Genomic DNA, 26,004 nt, shown 5'->3' on the forward strand with positions numbered 1-26,004 from the left:
TGATGGTCTGTAATGTGCAGCTAACAGGAAATTTTTAATTGAAGGATGAAAGGTGATCATATTGAAGGAAGCTGGGGCTGTCTTAGCCAGGTCTTGTCTTGGCTGGACTGGCAAACTGGACCAACTACTATTATGAAAGCGACATTGGAGGGTTAACCCCCCTTTTTGTGGGCACCAAATCTGTACTAGTTTAGAGCAAGTTCAAAGTCCTGAGTTGATGAGGCATTGCATTTATTTTCCCCTGAGACTGTGACCTCTTCCTCTTTCCATTTCCAGCTCTAAGCACAAAGTTTGGCTCATGATAGACGCTTAGCAAACAGTATTGGAATTGAGATGGAAAGGAATTGGAAAATTATGCAGATTCTCAACATTAATTTTACTAAATAGACATTGCAATATTAAGTGAAGTGAATTATGCAGATATAGTCATAGGCAATGTCTATATGGATACAAGGGAAGTTCAATAGGCGCAATAATGATCTCTTATGTTTCGACATCATAGTCCGTTCTCTGTGCTCCTCTATTTTGGCTGCTGGTGGTAATTGGAAGGCCCTCAGCACTTTCAGCATTTGGCATAGTGAGCTGTAAGTTAAGTAAGCACATTGGAAACTGAAGAAAAATTGCAACATTTAAGAGGAAAGTAATACACATTTTTGTAGGTGCATTTTAAGTTTTATATATATATACACAGAGAGAGAGAGAGAGAGAGTTGTTGTTGTTGTTGTTTTTGAGACGGAGTCTCACTCTGTCACCCAGGCTGGAGTGCAGTGGCACGGTCCCAGCTCACTGCAACCTCTGCCTCCTGAGTTCAAGCGACTCTTCTGCCTCAGCCTCCTTAGTAGCTGGAATTATAGGTGCCCACCACCAAGTCCAGCTAATTTTTGTATTTTTAGTAGAGATAGGGTTTCACCATATTGTCTAGGCTGGTCTCAAACTCCTGATCTCAGGTAATCCACCTGCCTTGGCCTCCCAAAGAACTGGGATTACAGGCATGAGCAACTGCGCTCGGCCAGTAAAATATATTTTTATCAATTAAACTCCCACCTTGTCTAGCCAGGAAAATCAGATTTTCTCCTTTTGCCCTCTGGGCTATTTGACAACATATGCTGTTCCTCATGTTAATACCTTAACAACTGTGCCAACAAGTCTGGTTTGAAAAAAAAGTAAGGGCTTAATGGTGTCTCTCTGCAGCCTATCAACATCTCTGTGCGTCAGTAGATTACTTCAGCCTTTCAAAACAGTTGTTCACCTCAGATATGTGGGTCAAAAGTCACTGTAGTTAACATACCGAAGCTTGCTAATAGGTATAAGAATTTGGAATTATGACTTTGGAGCTCTCAATACCAAGGAAGGCAATGTTATGACAAACCCGTGTTTGTGTTGCTTCATCACAGAGTAACTCAGACACTACAATCAGTAGCTAGCACTCTCTCTGATCTGAATGGTATAGACGTCTTCCTTCCCAATAAATGATGAGGGCCTAGGCTAGGACACCTAATCAGTGGTGGTAAGATGGGAGAGGATAGGTGAGTCAAGAAGTGTTTTATGTGTTGACCTCCTCAGGACTTGAGAATGGGGAATAGGAGGATGATCCTGTTAAAGTGAGATTACAAATATAGGAAGAAAAACTGTTTTGAGGCAAAAATGGTGTTTTAAGTTTTGGATATACGTTTCAGGTGCCTTTAGGACATTCAAGTAGACATGAACTCTGTTAAAATGCAGAGAAATGGTAGTCTGTACTTGATAAAAAATTATTATCTTAGGCAGAAGTAAAGAACAAATAAATGAGTACAAACTCCAAAGTGATATCGTCTCTTAAGAAGGGCTGGGCCGCTCCTCTGGGGACAGGGCATAGCTAAACAAAAGGAGCAGAAACCTTGGCAGAGGTAAATGCCCCTGTCTGACAGCTTTGAAGAGAGCAATGGATCTCCCAGCCCAGAGGCTGAGATCTGAGAATGGATAGACTGCCTGCTCAAGTGGGTCCCTGATCCCTGAGTAGCCTAACTAGGAGACATCCCTCACTAGGTGACTGACACCTCACACCTCACACGGCGGGGTACACCCCGAGACGAAGCTTCTAGAGCAAGAATCAGACAGCAACACTTGCTGTTCAGCAAGATTCTATTTTCTGCAGCTTCCGCTGCTGATACCCAGCAAACAGGGTCTGGGGTGGACCTCAAGCAAACTCCAAAAGACCTACAGCTGAGGGTCCTGACTGTTAGAAGGAAAACTAACAAACAGAAAGGACACCCACACCAAAACCCCATCAGTACGTCACCATCATCAAAGACCAAAGGCAGATAAAACCACAAAGATGGGGAAAAAGCAGGGCAGAAAAGCTGGAAATTCAAAAAATGAGAGCGCATCTCTCCCCCCAAAGGAACACAGCTCATCGCCAGCAACAGAACAAAGCTGGACGGAGAATGACTTTGAAGAGTTGAGAGAAGAAGGCTTCAGTCTATCAAACTTCTCAGAGCTAAAGGAGGAACTACATAACCAGCGCAAAGAAACTAAAAACCTTGAAAAAACAATGGATGAATGGATAACTAGAATAATCAATGCAGAGAAGACCTTAAAAGAACTGATAGAGATGAAAACCATGACATGAGAACTACGTGACAAATGCACAAGCTTCAGGAACTGACTTGATCAACTGGAAGAAACAGTATCAGCGATTGAAGATCAAATTAATGAAATGAAGCGAGAAGAGAAGTGTAGAGAAAAAAGAGTAAAAAGAAATGAACAAAGCCTCCAAGAAATGTGGGATTATGTGAAAAGACCAAATCTACGTCTTATTGGTGTGCCTGAAAGTGACGGGGAAAATGGAACCCAGTTGGAAAACACTCTGCAGGATATCATCCAGAAGAACTTCCCCAACCTAGTAAGGCAGGCCAACATTCAAATTCAGGAAATACAGAGAACGCCACAAAGATACTCCTCGAGAAGAGCAACTCCAAGACACATAATTGTCAGATTCAACCAAAGTTGAAATGAAGGAAAAAGTCTTAAGGGCAGACAGAGAGAAAGGTCGGGTTACACACAAAGGGAAGCCCATCAGACTAACAGCAGATCTCTTGGCAGAAACTCTCCAAGCCAGAAGACAGTGGGGGCCAATATTCAACATTCTTAAAGAGAATTTTCAACCCAGAACTTCATATCCAGCCAAACTAAGTTTCATAAGTGAAGGAGAAATAAAATCCTTTACAGATAAGCCAATGCTTAGAGATTTTGTCACCACCAGGCCTGCCCTACAAGAGATCCTGAAGGAAGCACTAAACATGGAAAGGAACAACAGGTATCAGCCAATGCAAAAACATGTCAAAATGTAAAGTCCATCGATGCTAGGAAGAAACTGCATCAACTAGCGAGCAAAATAACCAGCTAATATCATAATGACAGGATCAAGTTCACACATAACAATATTAACCTTAAATGTAAATGGACTAAATGGTCCAAATAAAAGACACAGATTGGAAAATTGGATAAGGGGTCAAGACCAATGACTTTGCTGTATTCAGGAGACCCATCTCACATGCAGAGACACACATAGGCTCAAAATAAAGGGATGGAAGAAGATCTACCAAGCAAATGGAAAAAAAAAAAAGCAGGGGTAGCAATCCTAGTCTCTGATAAAACGGACATTAAACCATCAAAGATCAAAAGAGACAAAGAAGGCCATTACATAATGGCGAAGGGATCAATTCTCAATTCATCAGGAAGAGCTAACTATCCTAAATATATATGCACCCAATACAGGAGCACCCAGATTCATAAAGCAAGTCCTTAGAGACTTACAAAGAGACTTAGACTCCCATAGAATAATAACAGGAGACTTTAACACCCCACTGTCAACATTAGACAGATCAACGAGAAGAAAGTTAACAAGGATATCCAGGAATTGAACTAAACTCTGCACCAAGTGGACCTAATAGACATCTATAGAACTCTCCACCCCAAATCAATAGAATATACATTCTTCTCAGCACCACATCGCACTTATTCCAAAATTGACCACATAGTTGGAAGTAAAGCACTCCTCGGCAAATGTACAAGAACAGAAATTATAACAAACTGTCTCTCAGACCACAGTGCAATCAAACTAGAACTCAGGACTAAGACACTCAATCAAAACTGCTCAACTACATGGAAACTGAACAACCTGCTCCTGAATGACTACTGGGTACATAACGAAATGAAGGCAGAAATAAAGATGTTCTTTGAAACTAATAAGAACAAAGATACAACATACCAGAATCTCTCGGACACATTTAAAGCAGTGTGTAGAGGGAAACTTATAGCACTAAATGCCCACAAGAGAAAGCAGGAAAGATCTAAAATTGATACCCTAACATCCCAATTAAAATAACTAGAGAAGCAAGAGCAAACAAATTCAAAAGCTAGCAGAAGGCAAGAAATAACTAAGATCAGAGCAGAACTGAAGGAGATAGAGACACAAAAAACCCTTCAAAAAATCAATGAATCCAGGAGCTGGTTTTTTGAAAAGATCAACAAAATTGATAGACCGCTAGCAAGACTAATAAAGAAGAAAAGAGAGAAGAATCAAATAGACGCAATAAAAAATGATAAAGGGGATATCACCACTGACCCCACAGAAATACAAACTACCATCAGAGAATACTATAAACACCTCTACACAAATAAACTAGAAAACCTAGAAGAAATGCATAATTTCCTGGACACTTAGACTCTCCTAAGACGAAACCAGGAAGAAGTTGAATCCCTGAATAGACCAATAGCAGGCTCTGAAATTGAGGCAATAATTAATAACCTAGCAACCAAAAAAAGTCCAGGACCGGACAGATTCACAGCTGAATTCTACCAGAGGTACAAGGAGGAGCTGGTACCATTCCTTCTGAAATTATTCCAATCAATAGAAAAAGAGGGAATCCTCCCTAACTCATTTTACGAGGCCAACATCATCCTGATACCAAAGCCTGACAGAGATACAACAAAAAAAGAGAATTTTAGACCCATATCCTTGATGAACATCGATGCAAAAATCCTCAATAAAATATTGGCAAACCAAATCCAGCAGCACATCAAAAAGCTTATCCACCATGATCAAGTGGGCTTCATCCCTGGGATGCAAGGCTGGTTCAACATATGCAAATCAATAAACATAATCCAGCATATAAACAGAACCAAAAACAAAAACCACATGATTATCTCAGTAGATGCAGAAAAGGCCTTTGACAAAATTCAACAGCCCTTCATGCTAAAAACTCTCAATAAATTCGGTATTGATGGAATGTATCTCAAAATAATAAGAGCTATTTATGACAAACCCACAGCCAATATCATACTGAATGGGCAAAAACTGGAAGCATTCCCTTTGAAAACTGGCACGAGACGGGGATGCCCTCTCTCACCACTCCTATTCAACATAGTGTTGGAAGTTCTGGCTGGGGCAATCAGGCAAGAGAAAGAAATAAAGGGTATTCAGTTAGGAAAAGAAGAAGTCAAATTGTCCCTGTTTGCAGATTACATGATTGTATATTTAGAAAACCCCATCATCTCAGCCCAAAATCTCCTTAAGCTGATAAGCAACTTCAGCAAAGTCTCAGGATACAAAATCAATGTGCAAAAATCACAAGCATTCTTATACACCAGTAACAGACAAACAGAGCTAAATCATGAATGAACTCCCATTCACAATAGCTTCAAACAGAATAAAATACCTAGGAATCCAACTTACAAGGGATGGTAAAGGACCTCTTCAAGGAGAACTACAAACCACTGCTCAGTGAAATAAAAGAGGACACAAACAAATGGAAGAACATATCATGCTCATGGATAGGAAGAATCAATATCGTGAAAATAGCCATACTGCCCAAGGTAATTTATAGATTCAATGCCATCCCCATCAAGCTACCAATGAGTTTCTTCACAGAATTGGAAAAAACTGCTTTAAAGTTCATATGGAACCAAAAAAGACCCCGCATTGCCAAGACAATCCTAAACCAAAAGAACAAAGCTGGAGGCATCATGCTACCTGACTTCAAACTATACTACAAGGCTACAGTAACCAAAACAGCATGGTACTGGTACCAAAACAGAGATATAGACCAATGGAACAGAACAGAGGCCTCAGAAATAATACCACACATCTACAGCCATCTGATCTTTGACAAACCTGAGAGAAACAAGAAATGGGGAAAGGATTCCCTATTTAATAAATGGTGCTGGGAAAATTGGCTAGCCATAAGTAGAAAGCTGAAACTGGATCCTTTCCTTACTCCTTATACGAAAATTAATTCAAGATGGATTAGAGACTTAAATGTTAGACCTAAAACCATACATGGGCAAGGACTTCATGTCTAAAACACCAAAAGCAATGGCAACAAAAGCCAAAATTGACAAATGGGATCTAATTAAATGAAAGAGCTTCTGCACAGCAAAAGAAACTACCATCAGAGTGAACAGGCAACCTACAGAATGGGAGAAAATTTTTGCAATCTACTCATCTGACAAAGGGCTAATATCCAGAACCTATAAAGAACTCAAACAAATTTACAAGAAAAAAACAAACAACCCTATCAAAAAGTAGGCGAAGGATATGAACAGACATTTCTCAAAAGAAGACATTCATACAGCCAACAGACACATGAAAAAATGCTCATCATCACTGGCCATCAGAGAAATGCAAATCAAAACCACTATGAAATATCTCACACCAGTTAGAATGGCAATCATTAAAAAATCAGGAAACAACAGGTGCTGGAGAGGATGTGGAGAAATAGGAACACTTTTACACTGTTGGTGGGACTGTAAACTAGTTCAACCATTGTGGAAAACAGTGTGGCGATTCCTCAAGGATCTAGAACTAGAAATACCTTTTGACCCAGCCATCGCATTACTGAGGATATACCCAAAGGATTGTAAGTCATGCTGCTATAAAGACACATGCACACGTATGTTTATTGCGGCACTATTCACAATAGCAAAAACTTGAAATTAACCCAAATGTCCATCAGTGATAGACTGGATTAAGAAAATGTGGCACATATACACCATGGAATACTATGCAGCCATAAAAAAGGATGAGTTTGTGTCCTTTGTAGGGACATGGATGCAGCTGGAAACCATCATTCTGAGCAAAGTATCGCAAGAACAGAAAACCAAATACCGCATGTTCTCACTCATAGGTGGGAATTGAACAATGAGATCACTTGGACACAGGAAGGGGAATATCACACACTGGGTCCTATTGTGGGGTGGGGGAGGGGGGAGGGATAGCATTAGGAGACATACCTAACGTAAATGACGAGTTAATGGGTGCAGCACACCAACATGGCACATGTATACATATGTAACAAACCTGCACATCATGCACATGTACCCTAGAACTTAAAGTATAATTTAAAAAAAAAAAAAAAAAAACTGCCATGTTTGAAAAAAAAAAAAAAAAAAAACCTGCCATATTTGAAAAAAAAAAAAGGAAGAGCTGGGCCTACAGAAGGCATTAAGTGTAAAAATTGGATTTGTGCAGGAGCAGTATAAAGTTATAAGTAGGTTATGTGGGGAATCAAGCATTTCACTTGAAAAGTGATATACTGACTTTTCACCTGAAAAGTCATATACTGTTTATAGATTGCCTATTGGAGACATTAGGATTATAGTATGATGTTAAGAAACACTGGATATAATGTAGGTTTTGATAGTTCAAAAGAGATTTTTTGATTTTGTCGTTTCTCAGTATCATTATGCACATCAGTGATTTTACTGACAAAAATTTGGATGAAATATCCAACATATAAAGATTTCTGGATATCAGTAATAGCCAGCATTTATTGAGTGCTTACTGCACACTAAGCTCTATTCTAGTACTTCATGTTGATTCATTACGTATAATTATCTTAAATAGGTAGTCATATTATTCCCATTTTATAGATAGGAGGAACATTTAAGAAACCTTCTGCAGATCACACAGGATTTATCCCCAAGGAGTTTTGCTGCAGAGCCTACCTCTTAACCACTATGCTATACTTCATTATCAAATAATCTAGGTTACAGGTATATGAAAACATGAAAATGCATTATTCTAACAAAAATTCATATGAAGGTAGCATTTCTAGACATTAACAAGATTGCCATATTCTAGAATCTGATGAACCTTTTTCTGCATTGCCCGCCAATTGATGCGTATGATATTCTTTTCCAAAAGAAAAGTGCTTAGGTCTATAAATAATTGTTTTCTTTCTGTTCTCAAGAACCGTTGATGGTGATTATCTCCAGGGAGGGGAAAGTAGTGGGTGTAGTTGGGAATCAGCAGTCCGGGATTAGAAAAATTTTGAGTTTTCATTTTGTGACTTTCTGTACTGTTTAAGTTTTATTACCTCTGGATATTAAAAAATGTGTTAATGGGGGTTCTGTATAATGGGATTATGGGCTACTCTTAAAGTGTTTTAAATATTTATAGCACACAAATTATACTAACAGATATCATCTGAAGAATTACTAAGTAGCTTGACATTCATATTCAGTGGATTTTACACAGTTCCACGTAGAAACAATATTGTTATAAAATGGTTAGAAATGTAGTGTCACTATGAAACCATTATTCCCTTGTTTCTATGGGAAAGTGAATTTTCAATTATAGATGCGAATGTGGAAACTGTTACTTCACTTTCTACAGTCTTAGAAAATTCCTATACTTACACAGACAGACACACACACACATACACACACTCTCACTCAGTCACTCACTCATAGGCAAACATTTGCTCTGGGGGTAGAATAGTTTTCCTGAGTGAAAGAGGTGCTCTAGTGGGGTGTGGCAAGGATGAGTGTCAGATTAGAATTTTTATATCAATTGCTCTAGACAGGACTGTGTTGTGAGAAGGACTCTGAGGACCTTCACCCACTAAAAACAGGGAAGTTAGCAGTGGTTGGTTGTATAACTGGTTTATTTGTAAGTCACACTTTTGGATTATGATACTCCCCACAGTGATCAGTTGGTGTTTATTTTCACTCTAAAGCAATTTTAGTCATCTAGCAACTCATTTGGATGATGTGCTTGCTGTACAATGAAATTTGCAGTTTTAAAAGACCCCAGAGCAACTACGGTGTGTAATTTGTGCAGTGTTTGTACTACTCTTGGAATAGATGGGAAATGTATGTTTGAATTAGGAAAAGACTGCTTTTCTGGAAAATTACAGAAGTTCTAGAAGAATTTTTTTTCACTGTGGCATTGTTGAGAAGGGATTAATTTTTCTTAAAAAGAGCCAGGATACTCTGGATATAATGAAAATAGTTAGTGTTTGTGGCCTGTGAGCAAAAGAGGGAATACCAAATGTCAGAGTAGGACTGTAAATCATCATCCTTGGCAGGAACAAAGTTTGCTGTTTGTCTTGTTATGTCTAGACAGTTACCAGGGCCTGTGGTGCATTTTGCAGTTTCATTATCAAAATCCCAGAGTGTGGGAGCATTTACGTAGACTCCAGGGTACAGGTATTAGTGGTCTGATCTCACTCTTTGGGGTTCTTGTTTTAAAATGGATGAGACTTTTTATATTTAGAGGAATTATAAATATGGTTAAATGTGATGGAAAGGGAAACAATTTTATAATTGTTAATAGTGTCTTTGTTTTATAGTTATTTTAAAAACGAATCAACACCTATATGAAATTATAAAGTACATCTGAGAACCCAAAAATAACCCCACCGTCAAAGATTCTGAGCATTCAGAATATAGCTTGGTATGCTTTCCATCTACTGTATTTCAGTGGCTTTAAGACACATATTTTTAGAAATTTTAGAAATTAAAAAATGTCTAGGATAAGGAAATGTCTTGTAATCATTATTAGCCTCAATCGAAGTCAGATTACTTCAGAAAGGATTTGCATTTCACTCTGCCAGTTATTTGCACTACTACCAATCTGAGACCACTTTAAGTTAAATTCTCTGCCTGAAAGATTTTTTTTGTTTTGTTTTGTCTTTGTTGGTTTTGCTGTGTTTTGTTTTTGACCCTACTGGTAATATGAATTCAGACTGCAAAGCTAGGTGAGTACTGGCTTTTAGATAAAATTCTTCTATCTTGTGTACAGATAGAGACTTTCAGGTTTCCTTGCTGTCTCATTCTGAATGCTGGGTTTATTTTTCATTTGTTTATATTGCATTTGTACCCCTTTTGTTGTTCTAGCTTTACATGGGAGGCCTCTTGTTTGGGGTACGTTGTTGTTTTGGTGGTGGTGGTACATGAAAGAATAATACATCTTATAATTTATTGTGGCTTAGATTTGATCAAAGACTCATCAGAGGGCCAGGCTTTGTGGCTCATGGCTGTAATCCCAGTACTTTGGGAGGCCAAGGTGGGAGGGTTACGAGGTCAGGGGCTCAAGACCAGCCTGGCCAAAATAGTGAAGCCCCATCTCTACTAAAGATACAAAAAATTAGCCAGGCATGGTCATGTGTGCCTGTAATCTCAGCTACTTGGGAGGCTGAGGCAGGAGAATCGTTTGAACCCAACCTGGGAGGCATAGGTTGCAGTGAGCCAAGATTGTGCCATTGCACTCCAGCCTGGGCAACAGGGTGAGACTTTGTCTCAAAAAAAAAAAAAAAAAAAGACTCATCAGACACTTGCCCAGGCCCCTACTAACATCCTTCTTCAGAATTTGCTTACTCTTATTGTAGACACACTTCTAGTAAACTCAATGTCATTGTTACACATTTCTTTGCTCATTCCTTTAGTGATCTTCGAACTTTATATAAGGATCAGTTGGGTAGTTATCAAAACGATATATTTATGGGTCTTATCCCTAGAGTTTTTGTTTCCGTGGACTTTGGTGAGGCCCAGGAATCTGCATGTTTATTAAAAATAAAAATCCTCAGGGTATTCTTACCTAAGTGATTGAAGGACCACACTTAGACTGCGTACTCTATATCTAACTCAATACTCATGGCTTCAACTGCCATCTATGTATATTGATGACTTCCAAACCCTTATCTTTGTTATTATTATTATTATTATTACCTACCGGCTGAGCTAGCTGGGGCAAATCCTTACTTTAAACGATTCTTGAATGTCAAACTCATCTATAAAATTGGCATGTCTCTATTAAAGACAATACACTCCAAATCAGGATACCTGGGTTCAGATCCCAGCTCAGCCCCTTAATAGCTGCATGACCCTGGGCAAGTTACTTAACTTCTCAGATGCCTCATGTAAAAAGAAGTTAATATGTCATAGTGTTGCCTTCATGATTCAGTGGATCAATGCATGTAAACTTCTTTGACCAGTGCCTCACATGTAGCAAGCTCAATATAAATTTTAGCTGTTTTTTTAAAAAATGTTATTTCACAAGCCCCTCAATTATGTCTAGAATAAATCTTTTATACCACCTCCACTGCTTTCAAAATCTGTTTTCTACCTTGGTTACAACTTTATTTCATTTTTCCCTATCACAAGTTTTCCTTGTCTGGTCATAAGTTCTACGAATTTGACATCCTGATTTTCTCTAGTTTTTCTCTTCCTTTCCATAGGATTAGTAGCAGGAAATACCTAAATAGAACCACTTCTATGGCCAGGCTCATGCCTGTAATCTCAGTACTTTGGGAAGCGAAGGTGGGCAGATCACCTGGTGACAGGAGTTCGAGACCAGCCTGGCCAACATGGCGAAACCCTGTCTTTACTAAAAAAATACAAAAATTAGCCAGGCGTGGTGGCGTGCACCTGTAATCCCAGCTACTCGGGAGGCTGAGGCAGGAGAATCACTTGAACCCAGAAGGCGGACGTTGCAGTGAACCGAGATCATGCCGTTGCACTCCAGCCCAGCCCAGGTAACAGAGTGAGACTCCGTCTCAAAAAAATAAAAATAAAAAAGGAATCACTTCTATTGCTTTGATGCAGGTCTTTATCATCTCACATAGAGCTCTGGAATAGTCTCCTACCTGTACTTTGAGCCTTTGGTTGTTTCTATCCATTCTTCATGAAAAACTTTATCAAAGGCAGTGTGGTCTTGCTACTCCTCTGCTGGATGGCTTTTACTACCTACAGGATAAAATCTAAACACCTGTACCTGGCATACAAGGCTCCTCAGGTCTGGTTTCTGCCTCATCTTCTGCAATATTTAGGCACTATACAGCTTTCCAGCTTTAGTAAATCACTCATAATAGATTGCTCAAAACACTGGATTCTCTCTTGCTTTCATAATTTTGCATAGATAAGCTATATAGTGTGATGATTTAGAGTGTGAACTTTAGAGCCAGACTGCCAAATCTTGACTTTGCCACTTAACTAGGTATGGCCCTTGGATGAAACAGTTTTTTCTGTGCCACAGTTTCCTCATCTGTAAAATAGGAATAATTGTGCTTCATAGCATTGGTATGTGGATTTAGTAAGTTAATTCACAGAAGTTTTTAATAAATGTGAGTGTTTTTTTTTTTTTTTTTTTTTTGAGGCGGAGTCTTCACTCTGTTGCCCAGGCTGGAGTGCAGTGGCACCATCTCGGCTCACTGCAAGCTCCGCCTCCCGGGTTCGCGCCATTCTCCTGCCTCAGCCTCCGGAGTAGCTGGGACTACAGGCGCCCGCCACCGCGCCCGGCTAATTTTTTGTATTTTAGTAGAGACGGGGTTTCACCGTGTTAGCCAGGATGGTCTCGATCTACTGACCTCGTGATCCGCCCGCCTCGGCCTCCCAAAGTGCAGGGATTACAGGCGTGAGCCACCGCGCCCGGCCGAGATATCATTATTTTTATATTTACCATGCTATTTCTTCTGTCTGTGCACTTGATCTTTTCTTCTACCCATTCTCTCACTTTCTTTTGCTTGTGAAATGCTATTCATTCATCCTTCATGTCTCAGTTTAAGAACTAGCTCCTCCAGGAAGTCACCATTGAAATCCCCAGACTCTGGGTCAGATGCTTCTCCTCCGGATTCCCATAGCATCCTATGTAGCATAATTAAGTTGTGAATGTTTCAGGGACTGCCTGGGATTGTATTTTTCATCTCTGAATGTTTAATGAATGAAACTTGATTGCTTTGTTTATTTGCTATAGGTTGGGAAACCGATTAGAAAGGAGTCTTCTGCTAGAAACAAGTAGGTAGACAGCAAGGGAAGAGGTAGCAAGAGATGAAAAAACAGAAAACAGAGTCTAGGATGGTCTGGAACTTTCCAGTGAAGGGGTAAACAATACAATATCACACTGGGTCCCTAAGTATCATTGTGCATAATTAAAATGCTATGATGCTATCCTTAAGTCATCCTAAAGGTTAAATTGTGTTGAATATACTCTGTCTAAAAGGAAGGAAAGCAGTTTAAACACTTTAGAAATCTTTCTTTTAAAACTAGTCAAAATAAATTTTGGTACTGAACTTGGCAAGCTTTAGATATTTATCATTGTCCAATAGCTCATTCCCCCTTGGGCAGCCTGACTAATCAGCGAAGTCCCGCAATTAATTCTGACTATGAAGTCTGCTCAACCTGTGGGGAAAAAAAATGTAAAGGCCTAGAAAGTGGATTTGTAGCAACTAATCTGAGTGCCCATTACCCAGTTTCTGAACTCTGTGTTTACTAAGTTTACCATCAACCGTTCTAAAGAGAAAAGGGTGTGGTGGCACACACCTGCTACTCGGAAGGCTGAGGTGGGAGGATTGCATGAACCCAGGAGTTTGAAGCTAGTCTAGGCAACATGGTGAGAACCTGTGTTGATTGATTGATTGATTGATTGATTGATTGATTGATTGATAGACAGGTGGATAGAAATGGTTAAAGTTCAACGAAAATAACTATAGTATACTTTTATCCTTATAAATACAATAAACATTATAAGAATGTTGAAACCCTTTCAAAATCACTTATTTTTTAACTTAGAACTTTTTGAAGAAATATTACCAGTAATATTTTCAAATCCTAAGAATTATGGTTTACTTAAATAAAATGACATTAAATTAAAACCTGTATGTAAAAGTACATATCAAAGCACAATGTGTGTGTGTGTGTGTGTGTGTGTGTGTGTGTGTGTGTGTGTGTTTTAAGTTAGGACAGTATTTACTGATTTGCTGGGTTCAACCATAATAAACATTAGCATAGGGAGGTAGGAAAAAGTTGTTGACCTAACAAATTAGTTTCAGAGGATTTATTTTTACAAATATTTTTTGGATTAGGCCCTGAAGATACAATGCCCCTTTGCAGAGTGTAGGAATTTGGATTGTGGAGACTTACAGAAAAAATAAACATAATTGCCTTTTCTGAGTTTATGTTGAGATAAGAGACATGAAACCCTTACAAATGAAAACATGTAAGTGCTTCCAACAGATATTCATATAAATAATTGATACTCTAAATCTCCAGCTGCTTTCTACCTCTTTGGAAATCTAATTGAGAAAATATTTTATTAAATTTTTGTTTCTCATTATAAAAGTAATATGTGTTCATTGGGGAGAATGTTTTAGAAGGTGGAAGTAAGAACATGAAAATCTGCTGTCCATCTATTAACATTTAATAACTTAAATCTGTTTTTTGTATCTATCTTTGTCCTTTAAAAATAGGCTATAATTATACAGTTTTATATTGTTCCTCATTTACTTTGTATTAAATTAGGAACATTTTCTCTTGAACTGAATAGTCAAGATAAACTAGATCTTGGTAAAGATGATGGGGAGTCTAATCATTTAAGTGACCTTAGACATTATATGTTCTAAACTAAATGGATACACGTTCAATAAGGAGAAATCTAATTATTAGATAGAATATTCATAAGCCTGGTTATTTTAAATTCAGCACTTGATGAGTTTACTTGAAAATTAGATAGCTCTTATTGCATGTATTGAGTTGAATTAACTGCACATGAACAATTAGATGCTATATTATAATTTATAAAATATTTGTAAAAGATTGGCATTACTTTGTACTCTTAAAAAACTGCCTATTGGCCGGGCACGGTGCCTCACGCCTGTAATCCCAGCACTTTGGGAGGCCGAGGTGGGCGAATCACGAGGTCAAGAGATCGAGACCATCCTGGCCAACATGGTGAAACGCCATCTCTACTAAAAATACAAAAAATTAGCCAGGCTTGGTGGCGAGTGCCTGTAGTCCTAGCTACTCCGGAGGCTGAGGCGGGAGAATGGCGTGAACTCCGGAGGCGGAGCTTGCAGTGAGCCGAGATCGCGCCACTGCACTCCAGCCAGGCAAAAGAGCAAGACTCCGTCTCAAAAAAAAAACAAAACAAAAAAACCCCAAAACTGGCTGTTCTACTCATGTAATAATGTATTTCTTATATTCAGACTATTTAATGAGTTTAGAGGCTGCTCAGTAAAAATTTATTAGTAGTTATGAAGTAAACCAATTTTACTTGATACACTGTTGACTCACCCCCCTCCCTTTTTCTTTTTTCTCCCTCTCATTGTCTTATGTCAGTCTTTTTTCAACAGTGTAATTGCAGACTCAGTCAGATAGCAGAAGCCATGTCCTGTGTTCTTTTTATTTCAGGGAGGCATAGTGTATTAGACATAAATAGTAAGTACTTGTTCTCACTTTTACTCCTTTGTTATCACTTTCTCCTGCTTTTCCCCACTTCTCTTATTGCTTTTTTTTTTTTAATCTCCTTTGAGAGTTTTTTTTTTTTTTTCCTTCACTTGTCTCCCAAATCTGTGATTCTTAATCTTTTTTTGTTTGTTTGGTTTTGTTTTTTGGAGACCAAGTCTCCTCTGTCACCCAGGCTGGAGTGCAATGGCACAGTCTCGGCTCACCGCAACCTCCGCCTCCCAGATTCAAGTGATTCTCTCCTGCCTCAGCCTCCTGAGTAGCTGGGATTACAGGCGTGTGCCACCACGCTGGGCTAATTTTTAAAAAATTTTTAGTAGAGATGAGGTTTCACCATGTTGGCCAGGATGGTCTTGATCTCCTGACCTCGTGATCTGCCCGCCTCGGCCTCCCAAAGTGTTGGGATTACAGGTGTGAGCCACTGCGCCCAGCCAAATCTGTGATTCTTAACCTTTTATAAAATTTTGTCTCAACACATCTGAGGAGGACCCACAGTGGTTCCCTAATGGGCAAAGGCAGTGAGTCTCAGCTACCTCTTTTGTCATGCACACATGCACACACTGAAAATTGCTGTTCTTTATACTGTCCTTGGGTGATCTAATTGATAACCAAATCTCTATCTCTAGATCCAACCTACATGCATATTTGTAGCAGATTCTTAAGTCCTTTTGATTATATCTTCTCAGCATCTTTCATATTTATCTCATCTACTCCAGTCCTATTTTAGACCTATATTTTTCTTGTTTGAATTACTTTAGTAACCTCTTAATTTGTCCATCTGCCTATAATTTCTTCCTTCTTTTGTCTGTTCACCTTAAGGCCAGCTGAATGAACTTGTCAAAATGCAAACCTGGTCATGTTATTCCCTTTTATGTCCTTAATTACCTCTCTATGGTCTAATCAAATAAATTACAAACTCCTTGATGTGATATACAAAATCCTTTGTGGCTTGGCCCTTATACGTTTTTAGCCTGTTTTTTACTGCCAACATTTATTCACTGTACTCCAAACAAATTCACTAGGATCTATCATCGTCCTCAATGATTATACATTCTATCTTCACTAATGGTATATTGCCAGTTTTTGTGTTCCTGCTAAACCTCTTATTGTTTGTTTGCTTTGGTCTCTGTCTTTCCTAATGTTTGGTAAGCCTTAGTTAGATAGCTTATATGTAAGATGGGAGCACTGAAAAACTAATTGAAGGCCGGGCACAGTGGCTCGTGCCTATAATCCCAGCACTTTGGGAGGCCAAGGCAGGTGGATCACCTGAGGTCAGGAGTTTGAGACCAGCCTGGCCAACATGGTGAAACTCCGTCTCTACTAAAAATACAAAACATTAGCCGGGCATGGTGGTGGGCGCCTGTAATCCCAGCTACTCAGGAGGCTGAGGCAGGAGAATCGCTTGAACCTGCGAGGTAGAGGTTGCAGTGAGCCGATATCGCACCACTGCACTACAGCCTGGACAACAGAGAGAGACTCCGTCTCAAAACAAAAAACCAAAAAAACTAATTGGAAACTCCAAATCTATCCAATCAATTCATTTTATTGTCTTTAGTGTCTTTATTAACTTAAGCTATTCGTATTTCCTAGAAAATGGATCCTCAGTTCTTCACTTGGATATAATAATATAGACTGCCGACATTCTGGGAACTGATTAGTCTTCCAGCTTCCAGTCTCATGCCCCTCCCTCAGTTGTTCTGAGTGTCCCCCAGTCCAGAGATATTCTATAATTTCCTCTTCAGAAAGAAACAAAACAAAATTCTGATCTTCCCAGATGAAGGTAGAATACTCATGGCTGCATGGAAAGGCAGAGGGTATTTGGGCATATAATTTACTTCTACATTAAACTTTCAACCTGTTCTCTAGTTTCCAGCTCTATCTTACCTACTGCTTACAGAGGTGTGGCTAATTCCTGAGCCATTCCAGGATCCTGCTGGGTAAAATTTAAAAAGTCACATTTCTTACTTGGATTTGGAGTCTGCCTTTTTGCATTAGCTAAGCCTGTTATTACTCATACATCTGTTTTCCATTTTCCAAAGTTTTGTTGTCACCTCTACTGATCCTTCTCTTCGCAGGTTTATATCTTTCTTTTTTAAAAATATTATTTTAGTGAGTTTCCAAGTGGAAGCAAAAGTAAGTATATATGTTCACTCTGCCATATTAACCTAAACTTCTCTTTCAAAACTCTTCATAATTTCAGATTATTTCTGGCGTTAGTTATCTCTCCATCAGTCAGAGAGTGTTAACCTCTCCTTTGTGTTCCCATGGCTTTCTGCATATACTTTTGTTATGGAACCAAGCCCATTGAATCAAAGATTCTTTTTATCATATTTGTCTCCCCTACCACACATTGTTATGCAACCAATCTCTAAAAGTTTTTCATCTGGCAAAACTGAAACTCTATAACTCCTTTCACTCCTCCCCAGCAACCACCATTCTACCTTCTGTTTCTGTAAGTTCATCTACTTTAGATACTTCCTGTAAGTGGAAACACATATATGACAAACTTATATAAGACAAACATCTTATGTTTGTCTTTTCTGTGATTGGTTTATTTCACTTAGCATCATATCTTCAAGGTTCATCAAGCCTCTGTCAGAGTTTCCTTCCTTTTTAAGGCTGATTAATATTCCATTGCTTGTATATATCACATTTTGTTTACCTATCAATGGGCATTTGGTTTGCTTCTGCCTTTTGGTTATTGTGAATTGTGCTGCTATGAACATAGGTATACAAATACCTCTTTGAGACCCTGCTTTCAGTTCTTCTGCATACATATACAGAAGTGTGGTTGTCTTTTATGAAATTGACATTTTTTAAGAAAACAACCACCTCTCTGCTGGCTTTTTTTTAAAAAAAGAAAAATAGAATGTTTTTCATTTGTTGTTTATGTGGTATTTGCTCATGTTGAGATTCAGGTTATGCGTTCTGGCCAGAGTACTGCATAAGTGATGTTGTGTCCTTTTCCGGGTTTCATATCCAGAGGCACACGATGGCCTTCTACCTCTCATAGGTGATGTTAATTTTAATCATCCTATCAGAGTATTGTTTGTCTTTCTACTATTCAGTTACTAGTTTTTCCTTGCATTTTATAAGCATTCTATGGGAAATACACTTTAGGACCATACAACTATCCTGCTCCTCATTAAAATGTGTCCCCTTGATTTAGCAGTTATTGATGCTTCTTGCCTAAATCAGCCTTTATTGTGATGGTTACAAAATAATGATTTTTTCATATCTATCGAGGGATTTTCTTAAGTTGATTATAAATTACATTAAGTAGATCAATTTGAGTGTCAAAAGATCGGTATATTAAATGTAAGATTTGCTGCTACTGTAAATATACATGAATGTCATTGAAGTGTAATAATACTTAAAGTGCTTCTAAATTTCTGGAATTTGATGGTTACTATAGTATTCCTATAAAGTCATTGCATATTTTTAATGTTGAATATATAGTGTGCCTAAGATGTGAATTAGGTTCTGATACTTTTTCTTATTCTCAGCCTATAGATTGTTTACTATTTGTTCTGTTATCTGAATCCTGCTAGTGAACTCTCTATTTAGTTAATAACTAACCAGATAATATTCACTTTACTATAATTGAAGAAGAACAAACTTTACAGTATGGAATACTTTTGAGAATTGTAGCTGGAATGAAAAGATATAAACTCCTTTTCCTTTTTTGAAGCCTAAGTATCATTCTGTGTATGCAACGAAAACTGGTTTGTCTAAAGCAGTTAGTATCTCTAAAGTATGTCTAAAGCTATTGCAGTATTTTATTTCAAGCGATTTGGCAGACTAGATGTTTAGAGAAACTTCCGGTAAAGAACATGTTTTTAAATGCTGGATAAAATACTTAAAAAAAATTTTTTTAAGTCTGCTTGAGTTGGCAGCGAAGTAAGGTGAAAATACAAGGCTGTAAATAATGAGAAGGCCGAATTCCATGGAGATAAGTGAGCCATAGAACCTCTTTACCTCTAAAATTGCCTTCTGATACCTTATGGCCCAGAACCTGGGCTTTAAGGAGATAGTCCTGCTTGCATGGGACAGAGGAAATCTGAGCCTAGGCATTATGAGTTATAAGTTTGGACACTGCAACATAAAGCTGAGATCCCCAAAGTGTGAATCATCCTCTGTGGATAATTTAAGGAAAATAGCCTGCTCTTTAGAATGACACTGCCTATCTCATCCTTGGTTTTGATTGGAATACACAAAAAGAATCTTTCCTGAGAATTCCTCATCACAATCCTATGCTCATGTGAGTTTGAAGTTGAAATTCGCCTTGCAAAAATAATCTTAATCTAAAGGTTTAGTTTAATGATGCTTTTGGTTTGGGGTGCCTCAGATCCTAGCAGAAAAATAGAAGTTTTCTCTGAAGAAAGGTGCTTTAAACATTGACTTCGAAGAATTCCTACAGTTAAAGATCTAAGAAATGTGAGTTTAAAATTAGAACTCTAAATGTGTGAATAAGACCAGCCTGGGCAACATAGTGAGACCACCATCTCTAAAAAACACAAAACAGCAGCAACAATAACAAAAAATTTTATGATAGTCTTCTTCAGTAACTTGCATTTTTCACCCAACAATTTTCTAAGATTCATCCTTATTGAAATCTTTACCACAAATTATTCATTGTCTTTGTTAGGACATTGTGTAAATATACCACAGTTTATCTGTTTATCCATTTCGGCTATTCCTAGTTTTTGCTATTATAGATAGTGCTGCTACAAATATTCTTAATAATGTCTTTCCTGGTGATGATATGTAAAAGTTTCTCTAAGATTTATTCACAGATTGTAATATCTATCTGTATGTATATATGTATATGTAAAGAAATATATATTCACTTTTATTTCATAATACTAAATTGTTTTAAAATTGGTACCAGTTTATGTGCCAACACTTACTACTGTTCTCATAGTTCTACATCATTTCTGAAATTTTATATTGTCAGTTTTACATTTTGCCTAACTGTTGGATATGAAATACTAATTTGTGGTTTTAAGTTGCATTTCCGTGACTACTACTGAGGTTGAGCATCTTTTCCTGTATTTATAAACCACTTATGTTTCCTCTTTTTGAAGTGTCCCTTATGGTTATTTTTTCTATTGGGTTTTGTGTTTCTTTCTGATTTATAGTTCTTCAGATATTTTGAGTACTAGTCCCTGGTAAATTAATTAAATTAATATCTACACAGTAGCCAAGTTAGATCATCTGAGAATTATCTTTGAATTGTTCTTCTCCTTTATCCCTTAAAGATAATCATTGCTAATATGAATCAACATTTACTATGTATCAGACATCTTTCTGAGTACCTTACTTACATTGTCTCATTTAATCCTTAAAGCAGTCTTATATGTTAAGGCGGGAGGGACCGGTTTTGTGGAAGACAATTTTTCCACAGATGCGGCAGGGGTAGGGGGATAGTTTGGGGATGAAACAGTTTCACCCCAGATCATTCCAGATCATCAGACATTAGTTTGATTCTCATTAGGAGCGTGCAGCCTAGATCCCTGATATGCACAGTTCACAATAGGGTTCGCGCTCCTATGAGAATCTAATGCTGCCCTGATCTGACAGGAAGCGGAGCTTGGGTGGTAATGCTTGCTCACCTTCACTTACCTCCTGCTGGGCAGCCTGGTTCCTAACAGGCCAAGAATGGATACTAGTCCGCAGGCCAGAGGTTGGGAACCCCTGTGTTAAGATACCATTTTAATTTTTATTTTGCAAATGAGGAATTTGAGGCACAGAGAAATTAAACATTTGATCAAGGTCACACAGCAGTGCTTCAGTTTGAACCAAAGAAGTCTGCTCTGAAACTTGTATTTTATTTTATTTTATTTTATTTTATTTTATTTTATTTTTTTGAGAGAAAGTCTTTCGCTCTGTCACCCAGGCTGGAGTGCAGTGGTGCAATCTCAGCTCACTGCAGCCTCTACCTCCCAGGTTCAAGTGATTCTCCTGCCTCAGCTTCCTGAGATGGTTCATTCTGGGTGAATGGTCAGAGATACTATAGAAGACTTTTGAAATAAAGGAATGTCATCTCCCTAGTAGTCCTGTGGAATAAGTGTTTTCCTCTATAAAAAGTAAAAAAATGCTTTGCAGTAAAGTGTTTGTGTCTAGAGCATTCTTTTTAGGGGGATAGTTTTTTTATGCAATGGGATCTTAGTGGCAGCCAATTAGAGTATCTTTATTTTATAGACCGTAAAGACAGGGAGTAATTTCCCTGGTTGTTCACAAGCTGTCAAGAATGGTTTCAGGTAAACCAACCCAAATGCCCATCAATGATAGACTAGATAAAGAAAATGTGGTACATATATACCATGGAACACTATGCAGCCATAAAAAGGAATGAGCTCATGTCCTTTGCAGAGACATGGATGAAACTGGAAGCCATCATCCTCGGCAGCCTAACATAAGAACAGAAAACCAAACACTGCATGTTCTCACTCATAAGTGGGAGTTGAACATTGAGAACACATGCATACAGAGAGAGGCACAACACACACCAGGGCCTGTGGGTGGTAAAGGAAGGGAACTTAGAGGGCGAGTCAGTAGGTGCAGCAAACTACTATGGCACATGTATACCTATGTAACAAACCTGCACATTCTGCACATGTATTCCGTTTTTTTGTTTGTTTGTTTTTAGAATAAAAAGTAAATAAAAATTTTAAGAAAAAAAAAAAAGAATGGTTCCAGGTACAACCTGAGTTTCCCAGGCTTGATACAAATGAGGTTCACATTTTATAGCCTTTTGCCCTTACTTGCAGACACCAATAAAATGTTCCATAAGAGTTCCTGAGGTCTTTTCAGTTACCAACAGCTAGCTAAGTCCGGTATCAGAAATACCAGAATTCTAGAGATTGGGATTTAAGTACTTCTCTGTATTTTCAGAAATTTTTCCCTAGAAATATTTCTCATACACGCCCATAAATGTGTCCCTTCCATCTGTGATCTCTCTCTGTTTCTCTCTTGCTCGCTCGCTTTCTCACTCTTGTTCACTGTCTCTCTTGCTCTCTCTCTCTCTTGCTGAATACTACTAACCGATGCACCAGAAAGGGGCCAAAACTGCTAGCCATCTGACTCCCCCTCCATTGTCATATAACATCTTACACAAATCAGGGAAGCTAATGCCTTGATATTTTATAGAGATATTGATGAAACATTTCTCAGTTTTTATTTAAACTCTCTCTCTTTTTAGAACCCACATTTGAGTCATGGCACTAGGTCAGAGATAAATTAAAATGACCACCACCATAGTCTACTCAGAATCACTCCTCCTCTCCTTAGCCATGTAAGGCCTTTTGTAGTTATTTCGCCTTCCTTCAGAGTGAGTTTTTCTCCCGGGATGCTTCAGTGCTTTATATAAATAAGCTTCTAGTAGGCTTATGCACTTGTTTACAACATAGGACCAGATTATAAGGGTTAAGCTGAGATCCCATTACAATGAAAATCTCTGAGCTCTGTGTCACAATATCACTTGTCCTCTCGTTTCTTTACTGTTTTCTTTTTCTTCATCTTGTTTTTATCCTATCAGTGGGTTATTCTGCTTGTGCCCACTTTAATATGTGTCTACACATTTAATTTAAATAAACTGTAGTTTAATTTTTAACTTACTGGCAACCTTCTAACTAGTCATTATTTCATATACATTAAAAACCTCAAATTTGGACCAGTTTTTTAATTGGTACAATATCCAGTTTGTGAAATAATATTGTACTTAGGTCAGAGGAAGCAGAGATATCCCAAGGACTTCAGTGTGTAGTGACGAATAGCAAAATTTCATTCTTTCTATCATTGGAGAAACCCACCCGGAGCTGAAAACTGAGTCCGATATCTTGAGTAGCTCCAGTGTTCTTGGGATAGCTTTAACCACTTACCTCTCTCTAAAGACATACAACCATCTTCAGGACTTACGTACTTTAGGGCCTTACCTCCACTTTCTAGTGAGCCAGCTGTGACTAATGTTGATCTCTTGTTTTTTGAGGGAACAACTTAGACAGATGCGGTATCCCATGGGACAGTGTCTGAGATAGCTGGTACTAACAACAATAGCAAAATATGGTTGCCTTGCAAGAACAAAAAACATCAAGTATCTTAGCAAACCTTAGGCTTTACAGCCTCTAATTTAGACCAATCAGAATATTCTAGGAGATAGCCAATCATGGCAATGGCTAAAGTAGAAAATTCTAGGAAGTGAAGTGTGCCTTCTGCTCTTCCAGAAAATATAATCCTGGGATGTGCCTGCCTTTCTTGTCTTGTGAATTGAGGCGGTAGTGAAATCATGGAAAATGTACAACTCTCAAAAATCAAAATAAGCTAATGTTATAGTGTAATTCTTGGATTTACATATTGAAGCAAGCTTTCTTAAAATTCTGCCAGTGAGTTATTTTTTTGTGAGCAGTTATCACCTTATGTGATTATGAATTAATTTAATTAACATTGACTAGAATCTATTAAAAAATAGAATACATTTCTAAAATATTTAAATTGCAGAAAGGATAATAAAATGATTTGGAAATTTTAGACCAAAAATTACCTGCTAAAATGGTTAAAAGGGCTCTCTTACCAAAATAAAAACAGCAACAAAATAAAAACTAGACTAACAAAACTAAGTAGTCTCGATTCTTCAGATTTGGAAACTTTCTAATCTAGATGACTAAAATGCTAATACACTAAGCAGAGATGTGTCTTATTCAAAGGTTAGATTCTGATATTTCATATATCCAAAATTACCCTTGAAAATCCTTTAGGAAGCCATACATTAGAATTCAACAATCAGTATTAGAGAATCAGTGCATATTATTGGCTTGTTTTTAAAAGCTCTGTTGTCTTTTAGAATATGTACTTTCTCTTTAAATCCTAGAGTCACACTGCTTGTAGAGCGATGCTCAGACTATGATAGATATATAGGATTTGTGAGTTACTGAGAAACCAGTAAATTCACGGCCCTCATGTCATGCTTACTCCAGGGTATATGATTATTGAAAATCAGGCAGAATTGTCGATACTACTTACACAAGAAATAGTAATTTTTCTTTCTTTTATTGCCAGGCTTATTAGAGCTGAATTTATAATTAAGTTCCTAAAGATACAACTCCACAGTATATGATTATGTTGTTATGTTGAAGTTTCACCTGAATTTTTATATAATGCGTTCACCCTCAAAATAGGAAAGAATGATACTATATTATATTGTTCCTTTATTCTCTACAGATAATGGATTCTGAGTTAATGCATAGTATAGTGGGAAGCTATCATAAACCTCCAGAAAGAGTATTTGTTCCCTCATTCACCCAGAATGAACCATCTCAGAATTGCCATCCTGCGAACTTAGAGGTTACCTCTTCTAAGATACTTCATAGCCCAAATAGCCAAGGTAATGCTGATATAGAATTTGAAGAATGGTAAAAAGCTTGCTATAAAAAACCTTTCGTATTTATGTGGAATACAATATGATTATATATATTTAATCTTAACAAAACTCCTAATTTTGATTCTGTTGCTAAAAGTTTCTATGAACTTAGACAAATTACTTGACATTTTTTATTTTGGCTTCTACAGCCATAAAATGAAGATTAATATAACCAGCTGGACACATATCACAGGGTTATCATAAAAACATCATTTGAAAACAGGAAAATACTCTTTGAAGAATAAAAGGTCAGATTTGGAATCCTTCTAAACCACATGATTAGAATGTTAGCGAATTAAATGGAATTGCATCTTATTCAAGAATTAGATTCAGAAATTGCATACATCCAAAATTATTCTTGAAAATATTTTAGGAAGCCAGTATATCAGAGTAACTACAAAATACTAGTATTTTAATGTTTAAAATAGAAATGTAGGAGGATCTTAAAGTTGAATTAGGAAAACATTGTATTACTCCAGGCATATTTTAAGCTGTGCAGATTCCTTTCTAAGATTCTGTTATCACCTACTTTTAAAATATTCTATAATAATGGTTGCTGTTAATAAATAAACTAGTTTTGTGGAATAAACTATAAGAAATAATAATGCAAATCAATGTGCCAGCTACAGATACCATGTAAAGAGGAATAAATATAATTTATTTATCTCATTTATAAAAATCAAATGGTAATCTCTAGCAAGCATCTTTCTAATTTGATATAAAGTATATGACAGTTAAAACTCTTAACTTATCTGAATCATGAAGATATTAATATAGTTGAATACAAGTCACAGTGGTATAGTGTACTATTATCTTTCAGGTCTGACATTAGGTAAACCATTAGGTTATAATTATCCTGTTTCTTAATACTGTATCATGGACAAAGAAACAGTAAATATGTGTGATTTGACTAAAATGGAATACATCAAGAACTGAGAAAAAAACCTTTAACTTTAAACCTAAATTGCCATGTTAATTAGTAGAAATTATATTTTAATGTTCCTTATTCATATTCAGACACTTATGCTCCCTAGACTACATTGTCTTCTTTAAGTCCTTTCATTTGAAAATATTTATTTTTTAAA

General features: G+C 37.5%; 1 protein-coding gene across 9 annotated transcripts in view; it reads left to right on the forward strand.

Annotated features, from left to right (window-relative positions):
• Positions 1-26,004, forward strand: part of LOC105492046 (centrosomal protein 57 like 1) — a 57,907-nt gene that overhangs the window by 15,321 nt on the left and 16,582 nt on the right. For 4 of the 9 annotated variants that reach the window (XM_011758893.3, XM_071096276.1, XM_011758892.3 and 1 more), the window contains one exon: positions 24,721-24,883. In XM_011758893.3, the coding sequence (XP_011757195.2) occupies positions 24,724-24,883 (160 nt within the window). In that variant the 5' untranslated portion in view covers positions 24,721-24,723. Of the gene's footprint in view, positions 1-11,669; positions 11,799-24,720; positions 24,884-25,068; positions 25,168-26,004 lie in introns of those variants that run through there. The other 5 variants (XM_011758891.3, XM_071096277.1, XM_071096281.1 and 2 more) reach the window with 4 other exon arrangements.

Source organism: Macaca nemestrina, chromosome 5 (genome assembly GCF_043159975.1).
Source record: "Macaca nemestrina isolate mMacNem1 chromosome 5, mMacNem.hap1, whole genome shotgun sequence".
NCBI classification, from domain to species: Eukaryota; Metazoa; Chordata; class Mammalia; order Primates; family Cercopithecidae; genus Macaca; species Macaca nemestrina.